This window comes from Cricetulus griseus, chromosome 6 (genome assembly GCF_003668045.3).
Source record: "Cricetulus griseus strain 17A/GY chromosome 6, alternate assembly CriGri-PICRH-1.0, whole genome shotgun sequence".
Taxonomy (NCBI): domain Eukaryota; kingdom Metazoa; phylum Chordata; class Mammalia; order Rodentia; family Cricetidae; genus Cricetulus; species Cricetulus griseus.
Genome location: NC_048599.1, coordinates 87,136,416 through 87,147,167, shown reverse-complemented (window position 1 = coordinate 87,147,167; position 10,752 = coordinate 87,136,416). Strand labels below are relative to the sequence as shown.

The 10,752-nt window shown below is 35.0% G+C and overlaps 1 protein-coding gene across 1 annotated transcript; it reads right to left on the bottom strand.

Moving 5' to 3' along the window:
• Positions 1-275: 275 nt before the first annotated feature.
• LOC100758480 (olfactory receptor 4A15-like) lies at positions 276-1,199 on the bottom strand. Its single transcript, XM_027421073.1, has one exon. It carries the CDS (start codon positions 1,197-1,199, stop codon positions 276-278), a length of 924 nt encoding a protein of 307 aa, XP_027276874.1.
• Between the last annotated feature and the right edge of the window lie 9,553 nt (positions 1,200-10,752).

Here is a 10,752-nt window from a genome sequence, read left to right as displayed (position 1 = left end):
CTCCTATATCAATTTCAAAAGAGAACAATTATTTTCACAGGGAATATAGTTTTGTTTTGAGATGGGACAAAACCACATGCCCTTTTTTAAAATAATACTGAAATAATGTCATACTGGTTTCAATCTCAAAGGAAAACTTTCACTTTCAAAGGCTTTGTATAAAGAAAAGTGTCCTAATAAATAAAATTAGTAGATAGTATCATCCTTTGTTATAATTATTCATAAGTGATTTTGTTCAAATAGCAAAAGTAAATTCACTAAGGAAAATTTCCTGTTTAATCCAAAGGTAGCATTTTACACCAGAGCTTTATCATAGAACTTTTCATCTCTGAATTTCTCAAGGTGTATATTAAAGGGTTCAACATGGGAGTGATAATTGTATAAAAAACAGTAATGCATTTATCAATAGGAAAGTTATAGACTGGTCTGGCATACATAAAAATACATGGAACAAAAAAGAGGACAACCACCATTATATGTGAGATGCAGGTGGATAGGGCTTTGCGCCTCCCTTCCTGACTTTGAGACTTAAGAGATCTTAGGATGATTCCATAAGAACCTAGGAGGAGGATGAATATCACAATACACATGGCTCCACCATTAGCAATGACAGTGAGGCCAATGAAGTAAGTATCTGTGCATGCAAGTACCAGTAATGGGGACATGTCACAGATAAAATGATCAATGATATTAGGGCCACAGAAAGGAAGATTGTATACAAAGACAATTTGAATCAGAGAGTGTGTAAAACCTCCAATCCAGGCAAATATCAGCAAAGTAATGCAAACCCTTTGATTCATGATGGTCAAATAATGCAGTGGCTTACAGATTGCCACATAGCGATCATAAGCCATTGCCACCAGAATAACAATATCAACACCACCAAATAAATGCTCTATAAAGAGCTGGCACATGCAAGCTGTGAAGGAGATGGTCTTTTGATCACAGAGTAAGTCAATAATCAACTTGGGTGAGATGGCAGTGGAGAAAAGACCATCCAAGAGTGATAGAGAGGCAAGGAAGAAGTACATTGGGGAGCCTAAGGAAGGGCTGGTAATGACTGTCACCACAATGAGCATGTTGCCTACCATTGTCACAATGTAGATGAGTAAAAATATGACAAACAATGCTTTTTGCCCAGCAGGATCCTGAGTGAGGCCCAGGAGAACAAATTCTGTGATATTGTTGCTCTTTCCCATTGGCCCTTTCAGCAGGCTTGTATCAGAGATCGCAGCTCCTAAGAAGAGAACCTTCAGGGAATTTAAGTACATGTCTTCATTATGACATGGAGAACATCTTCATCATTGTATTCTACAATGATAAGATGGAATATGATTTAGCAAACAAGTCTTTGGTTTCTCCAAGAATCTAGATAAAACTTTCTTTTGAATGTTTTATTTTCCTATGATGGTTTTTAGCAAGTAATAGTCTGTTTCTCATAACTTCATTGACTCTATGTACTATAGTCATTCATACACTTAGAATTATGATGGGTGGTGGTAGCACGAGCCTTTAATGCCAGAACTCTAGAGGCAAGGACAGGCAGATCTCTGTGAGTTTGAAGCCAGTCTGGTCTACAGAGCAAGTTCCAGGACAGTCTCCAAAAGCTTCAGAGAAACTCTATCTAAAAATTAAAAAAAAAAAAAATTAAAATTATTACACAAAATCATCACAGTTTCCAATAATGACAGAAAAATAATTCCTACTTCTAAGAAATCTGGCTTCTATGTTATCACAAACATTTACTATCTAAATTAATATAGAAGCAATGCTGTAAAATGTTTTATCTGTTAAGAATATATTCTAAATTTGTGCTAGATTTCTAGAAGCATGAAGCTCATTGCCATGATATTGTAACTTTAGTCATGTGATCTGCACTTCTCAAAAGACTTTCAGTCTTCATGGAAATCTCATGTTAGTTTAGACACTTCATCAAGCAACTACAAATACATTTAGAACATTTCTGTCTATAAGAATTACTTCAACTAAGTCTTATGAGACTCCCTAGGAACCACAATTCTAACCACACAGCCTTGATTTTAGTAAATTTGAACAATTTATCCCAAAGCATCATCAACTACTTTATTGGAAGCTCGCAAATGAGCTAGGCAGTAAAACAGGAGAAAACAGAAACTGAAAACAGGGATAGAAAACATTCATTATTGTTTTTAAGTATCATCTTCTTGTATAGAAAGTGCTCAGTTAGAAATTCAGTGTCCAAATCCATGAAAACAGTGTTGTAAAAGGAAAAGCCAATACTTGACCACTGGTATGTAATGTGGGTTGTGAAGCCATACTGATTTATTTATTTATTAATCTTCGCTTCTTTCCCTTGCCATAGAGATGAGCTTTACCACATAAGAATCTTGTCATTCCCTGTTTCCCCATTTCTACCAGGAGAGTACACTTAGCATCCCCTTTCTATGTTTACTGTTATTACTATTGTTACATGTAAACAGTAAAAAGCATCCTGGTCAATGTGAAGGTGATAGCCCTTAGAAAAAATGTGAGTGTTTCACTGTGACCAAAAACAATGAATTATCATGATTCATTTCAACAGAAGAACTATTGCCTTCAGTTTGAGGTATAAATAACATTATACTTCTAAATGTTATCTTGGATTTCCCAGGAAATATGCACTTTATCACTGATAGGAACAAAGATCATTTATTTACCTTTAAAAGGATGGATTTAGTGTAGAAACAAGCAAGCAAGATGATATTTTTTGAATGGTTTTTACAGTGAAGGGGCATTTGAAGTTTTCTTGAGAACCCAGACCTGATGCTCTTTCTGAATATTTCATTCTTTTTCTCATCTGGAGTTGTAGAAGCTACAAGCAGAAAAGAGCTCAATTACAAAGTGAGATAAGAGGGAAGTACCATGTCCAGTACTCACTCTTGCATATCATACTTTCTGTCATGTTTTACTCCTTCACTTTCATTAATTAAAAGTACATATTTTCACTGGGTCAAATCTCTTAAGTCCTGTTTAATAATTCCCACAATATAATCAAAATGTTTACTTAAATTTTAGCACAAAAATTTTAAAGATTAGTATTACCACTGGTAGAATAGTATAATTGTATTGTAAGCATTATTCATTATTCATTAGAACTTTTCTAAAAATAGTTTAAAACCATGATTAAGAACATTGTAGAACAGCATAACAGCAAAATATGAACCTTAGTGATAGTTTAGGAGGGCCAATCTGACCACAAGCTTTGATGTAGGTATAAACCCTCACAATGTCTGTCAACATTTAAGATTCACATACAAAATTAATATTAGTCCTCAAGAAAAAAGATATTTCCCTTATACTCTAAGAGATAAAATATGTAATTTTAGATATCAAAAATATATAAATCTGTTAAATAGTACATAAAATATATAATACCATTAAAAATTTAGTTCTTCATTGTTATGCATATAACATATAAAACCTCTCTTTTGCCAATATGGAAAATAAACACTAAAGATATTCTGAAACTAAAAAGAAATATCCTATATATATATATATCCCAATTAAATTCTGTATTTGTCACCTTTATTTTGCTAATTTGTATGCCTCTCATAAGACAATGGAGACTTTTAAAAAAAATCCTTGTACCTCAACAAATAAAAGAACAATTATCTTGAACCGCTAGTCCATGATTTCAAGAACACAGATCTTACATTCACTCATGATGGAAAATGTTCTGACCTGTTTTAATAGGGATGGTTGGTTGTTGAGTATAAACATATGAGTGAACATGATTACAGATAAAAGATATCAAAATATAACAATAGTTGTATAAAGGTAGCTAAATATTTTTGTTGCTATGAAAACATCAGAGAAAAAGCAAAGTTGTAATATTTGGACAACTATGTACAAAATTGACCAAATAAGTTAAAATTAATTACTCAAAACCATTTTTTGATGTTACAAATCAACAACAGTAACCAGAAAGAAGATATGAAATAATGGTAGTTACATGTTTTTTTTTTCTCCTTTTAGTTTATTTTGGTGGTCAGCAAAGGGACCTTGCTTTCACGATATACAATAACTTCCATAAGTTTAACTATTAAAAGTTTTATCTAATAATGGAAAACCAGATTAATCTCATTACAAGGGTGAAAATAAAAATTCCTTACAAATTGAGAGAGAACTCTTCAGTCTTTTATTCACTCATAATTATTCTAAATTATCTTGTTTTCAACTTAAAAACATTGCTCTATATCTCAAACGTATCACACCATACAGGTGGTGCTGTCTATAAGCATTGAGAGACATTTATAGAAACCTGACATCCCAAGGACTGAACACCAGAAGACAGCTTCCAGCTTGAGCATAACTGACTTTTAACAAATCTCCTGGGGCACCTATTTGTGTGTGTAGACAATTTTTCATGGGCCAGCAATGCTTTGCATCATTTTTATCTCCAACATAAAGACTTTAAAATCTCTACAAATTAGTTTGTTAAAATACTTGGACCAAATTCAAATGGAGAACTCTCTCCTGGATAGGTTTCTTTCCCTGTATAATCCCCAGAGTATGAAGGTTTGGTTATTGCAAAGGAAAAAAGTAGTTAAATGCCAAGGGACATGAAAAACCCATAATGTGAAAGAAAAGAATCCAAAATGAGATGATTGGTAACTGTTGCAATCAAATAAAGTGTAAATCATCCTAAAGAAGGAAGCTAACCAAGTCTTATTATACAGCTCCACCTCACAGAGCACTTCACTCTGATAGTGAGATTCTACCCAAGAAGCACATAGGCTCTGGGAAAGAGAACTTAGAACTGCAGTAATTATTACAGTTAGCATCATAATTCTTGAAGACAGCTAATCACAATTTTATAATTGAGAAGGAGTAGATATGGTGGAATCCTGATCTCTGTGAGATAGTCATAATGATTTTATTAATTCATTAAATTATTTCATCTTGCCGGGCATTGGTGGCACACAACTTTAATCCCAGCACTTGGGAGGCAGAGGCAGGCAGATCTCTGTGAAGAGTGCCAGGATAGGTTCCAAAGCTACACAGAGAAACCCTGTCTTGAAAAACAAAAAAACAAAAAAATTATTTTATCTCAAGCTATTATTAACCTAACGACTCTTTTACTATGAAAGAAATTGTTACCTTTGAAGAAGTAACAATTTCTATGTTTACAGTGTTATCTTTGTAACCTCTTGTCATCAGAGCCAATGAGCAAAATCATCATGTATTTATTTACAGATCAGTACTTCTGCACCACAAAGCCCTTAGCTTACAAATATATATAGATATAGATATAGATATAGATATAGATATAGATATAGATATAGATATAGATATAGATATAGATATAGATATTCATATATAATTCATATATAATTCATATATATATATATCTGAATAACCATCTGATGTGATCATATTTCTGAGGGTCCACTTATCATTAAAAGTTGGAGAATTGCTAATTTTTTTAAACATTCTCTCTATCTTTCCTTCTTTTTCGGGGAACTTTGGGTCTCAGCCTATGAGAATGAACTTAAAGAAATCAGTATATCAGATGATGTCTGCAAGAACTCCAAGTGTTTATTTCCTCCTATAAAAAAACTGAGATATATTCTCAGCTCTTTCATTTTTTCAGCCAGCACATTTGTTTCCTGTGATCATATAAAGTAAGTTTATCCTTCCTTACCCTCTATGAATTATTAGTGTCACAAAATATTTTAATCTATTTTTAGCATGGATTTTTATATTAGGTATAACACTGGGCTAATAGTTTTGATCTTTTATGACTTTGAATACATCTTTCAAGACCCTTATGCCTTTAAAGGCTTCTATCAAGTAATCAGTTGTACTTAGAATGGGACTGCCTTTATAACTGACTTGATCATTCTCTCTTTCAGGTTTCAATGTCTTTCTCCCCCCTTCTTCCCTCCTTCCTTCCATTCAAATCACCTAAGATACAAGATACTCATTACCACCTCATCCTGGAGCCTCCTCTTTTCTTTAGGACCTACATATCCCAACACATTTTAAACCATGGAATCTCCACCTATCTCAGATTGCCAGGAGACCCAGAGTATGGCCATCTGCCTGCCTAATAATTCTCCACTCACCCAATACAACCCTGAGACTCAGGACAAGACTACACTAGTAGCAGAAACTTGTTCCAAGTTCCCAGAACAAGCTGCTGAAGGAACCAATACTGTAACTCACGAAGAAGACCTTCGGATGGAGCCTGTAGTCCCAAATACCATACAAATAGATGAAACTGGTCTCATGAACTTGCTATGAATTAGCCTGTTCCTCAACATTTCAAAATTATTAAAACGTCCCATAAAAGAAGAAAGGCATCTTTAGAACATTTAGAGAAAAAAATGAATAATTCAACCAATAAATTAATTACATATGCACCAAACCACACACACACACACACACACACACACACACACACACACACACACACACACCTTCAAACACTACAAATGTAACAGTAATGGCCCCTAGTGGAAATTACCTGGAAGTTTTCCAGACAACATATTCTTGAAACTAATTATAACTATAATTAAACAATTCAAAAAAACAAATACATGAGTGAAATAGGAAGTTAATTTAAGATATGAAATCTGAGTTCAAACTGTTGATGAAAATCCAAGATGAAATGATTCTAGAAAAAGCCCTCAATACCATTTAATAATGTTAAATAAATAATTATAGTATACTATACATATGATATTATTAATATTATAAGTTAACATGCCAGTGGAAGACCTACCAACAGAATGATCATGTTGAAAACAAACTCAGGAGTAGAAGACAAAGTAGAGTAAATATATTTCTCAATAATGGTCAATAAGAAAATATAAATACTATAAGTAGAATATGGGAGAGTTTGGGATACTATTCAAAGACCTAATCTCTGAACTGTTGGCATAGATTACCATAATGAATGTGTAAAGAACATATCCAGGAAAATCATAGAAGAAAATTAATCAAACCCAGAAAAAGAGATGGCCAAATAAATAATAGCAGAAAATAAATTATCCACAACAAATTATTAAACATTACATTTAATAGCAGCTGCACCAATTTACATTTTCATGAATAATATATGTGTATGTATCATGATATTACTTGTTTAGTATATACAGCATTTGAAAACAACTCAACTGTCTTCTTTGAGGGACAAAATGGTTTGTATGAGTCTTCCCTAAATGTGAAAGACCACTTCCTTGACAGCATGCTGGCTTTTGATAACCTGTTGTCCATATTGGATTACTTGGCCCAGGCTCTACTTAAGGGGAGGAGCTTGATCCTGCCCTTACTTGATGTCCCATACTTTGTGCAAGCCCATGGGAGGCCTGCCCCTTTCTAAATGGAGATAGAAGAGGGGTAGATGTGGAGGAGGGTAGTTGGGAAAGTGGATGGGATGGGAGAAGAGTTGGGGTGGGGTGGGGAACTGCTTTGTATGTAAAGCAAATGAAAAACTGTTACTAAATAAAATAAAAAGAAGTACCACAAAAAACGCTGAAGCTGGCAGCCATAACATATACAGAAGACCTGAGGCAGACACATGCAAGCCCAGTGCTTGCTTCTTCAATCTTTGTGAGCTCAATAGACCATGTTGTCCTGTCATCTGACTCCTACAACCTTTTATTCCCAGCTTCAGCAGAGAAGCTCCAAGGGGAAGGACCCAATGGAAAACTCCAATTTACACACACTTTCTGCATAACCTCTGATTGTGAATCTCTGAACCTGCTCCCATATGTTGCCATCGGAAGCCTCTCTGATGGTGATTGGACAAGGCACTGATTTATGAGTATAGCAGAATATCATTAAAGAATCATCCCATTGATTTGTTTATCCAGTTGTGTTTGATCTCTAGGCTATCCAGGCTCTGTTTCCTGGTCATCCAGACAGTGCCAGGTATGGGCTTTTCATGGTATTTGCCTCAAATTAAACTAGATATTTGTTGGCCACTCCCAAAAAGTCTTTGCCACAATTGACCCATCACATCTTGAAGGCAAGACAAATTACAGGTTAAATGTTTTGTAGTTAGGTTGGTGTCCAGGTTTCTCTTTCTTTAGCCTGAGTACTTTCCCATGCCAAAGAGACTAGAATGGGGGAGTGAAGGCCTCATGCCAGCACCAGCTCGACCTCTCTACTTTCTCATTTTTAATACATTTTATATAATTAGAAACAATCTTATTTTACATATCAATCCCATTCCCTCTCCCTCCCATCCTCCCATGCCCCCCATCAAACCCCCATCCCATCCCCCATCCATTTCCCAGGGAGGGTGAGGCCTTCCATGAGGGATCATCAAAAATATGTCAAGTCATTTGGGACAGGACCTAGGCTAAGAGAGTATCCCTCCATGGGGAATGGGCTCCCGAAGTCTGTTCCTGCGCTAAGGATACATCCTGGTCCCACTGCCAGAGGCCCCACAGACTACCCAGGCCTCCCATGTTCGGGGACCTTGTTTGGTCTTGTGTTAGTTCCTCAGCTGTCAGACTGGGGTACACAAGTTCCCACTTGCTCAGACTTCTCTACTTTTAATTATTTGTGTGGATGTTGTCCATGTCAATGCGGTCCCACTGTCAGTTTTCAGAGAGAGACCTCTGTCCTAGCATTTTCCTGAGTTGGCTGGGGATCTCCATGAGATAACCTTAGCTAACAACTCAACCAAATGCAACCCTGTCCCACCACCAGAAGCCTTGCCTGACTACAAAAGGTGGTTAGTTCACACTCCATATCCTCCTTTACTAGGAGTCTTAACCAGGGTCACCCTCATAGATTTCAGGAAGTTTCCACTGTACTAAGTTTCCACAACACTCTCCCAAATAAATGCCCTCTAATTCCAGCTGGCTTTTCCTACACTGCCTTCCTTCATTTCTTCCACCCCATAACTACTGCTCCCTTGTCTCCCATACCTATCTGTCCCCAGTCCACCTGCATTACAAAACTAAAAATTACATTTCCACTGAACACAGATCCACCACTCTAAGGATTCTAAATCAACATATCACAGAGATTCTTGCATACCCAGTGCACTGGCTGGTTTTGTGTGACAACTTGACACAAGCTAGAATAATTATATAAGAAGGGGACTCACCTGAGGAAATGCCTCCATGAGATTCAGCTGTAAGGCATTTTCTCATTTAATTATCAATGATGGAGTGCCTACCCATAGTAGGTGGTACCATCACTGGGCAGGTGGTTCTGGGTTCTATAATAAGGTGGGCCAGTAAGCAGCACCTCCCAGGATGGCCTCTACATCAGCTCCTGCCTCTGGGGATCCTGCCCTGTTTGAATTCCTGTCCTGACTTCCTTCAGTGATGAACAGCAAAGCTGAAGCGCAAGGCAAATAAACCCTTTCCTTTCCAACTTGGTTTCTGGTCATGGTGTTTCATCACAGCAATAGAAACCCTAACTAAGACATCCATGTTCATTTCTTGTCTATCACAATAGTCAGAATATTAAAGATACAAGCTACCACTATACACCAGGTAGAATGTCATTTTTTAGAAATTCAAATGATTTCATTATAAGGAAAATGAATGAGACTGAATATCATCAGTTTAATCAAAGTAGGCCAGACTCAAATACAAGTGTGTTTTCTCTGATTCACAAAATCTTGACTCAAACAGTCATCAGTTTCAAAGAGGAAGGACTCTAAATGACTTCAAAGGAAAAGAAAGAGAATCTCATGAGGAGAATTAATACAAAATGTAGCATTAATTTTTCAAATATGTATTATCTACATTTAACTGAAATATATATATATACATATACATATGTATATATACATTTAACTGAAATATATATATATATATATATATATATATATATATATATATATATATATATATCACAGGTGGGACAACACAGGTGGGACAAAAAGAGGAAGAAAGTGGATCAGCTTGAGGAAGGATGGCATGAGGAGTCTTATGTTGTTTCATACGAGTAAAATTCATTGACACAAGTCTGAAAACAAGAAAATTAACACCTTTATCTGTACACTATCTAAAACAATAATTAAAATATCTTCAGCAATTTCAAGTCTTACAAACATTAAAAACATGTGAAACAAATTGGTGCCAGCTAGAATATGCAAAAGTCTTACAGTTCTTATAAAGTCAAAGGTAAGTGATCACTAAACATAGTTCAGTATCTCATAAGTATTTATCCAAGTTTAAAGAAAACTTATCCATGACTATATATGTAAATTTTATACTTTATTTATAATTTTAGGTATCTGGAAACAATACAAATAACCCATGTTATTTGTATACATGAATCAAGAATAAGCACATAAAATTAAATTCATTATACCACAGAAAATAAGACAGATTTAAAGTCTATATTCTATAACTCTAAACCATAATCCTTTCTTATGAATATGAATGGTCATATGTTCTCAAAATTCCCTTATTTCTCAACTTAAAATAATGAACAATTATTTTAACAATTCTGATAAATCCTCTTTCAGTATTAGTTGAGATTAATTACATTCAAATAAGTATAGTGTTCTACATTATGGGAGAAAAGCATATGCCTTTCGTACATTTCCTGAAATTCACTTTTAATTGATTCTAATATGAAATTTTACTTTATTATTTTAATGAATTTACATTTAAAGAGTATACCAGAGAAATCAACTGAGTAGAAGATATTGTCATATTTGATTTAGTATGTTTTAACTGAAGTAGAATATATCACTTTACCCCTCCCTATTCTTGCCTCCAGTGCCTCCCAACTACCGTAACTTGAATGCATCCT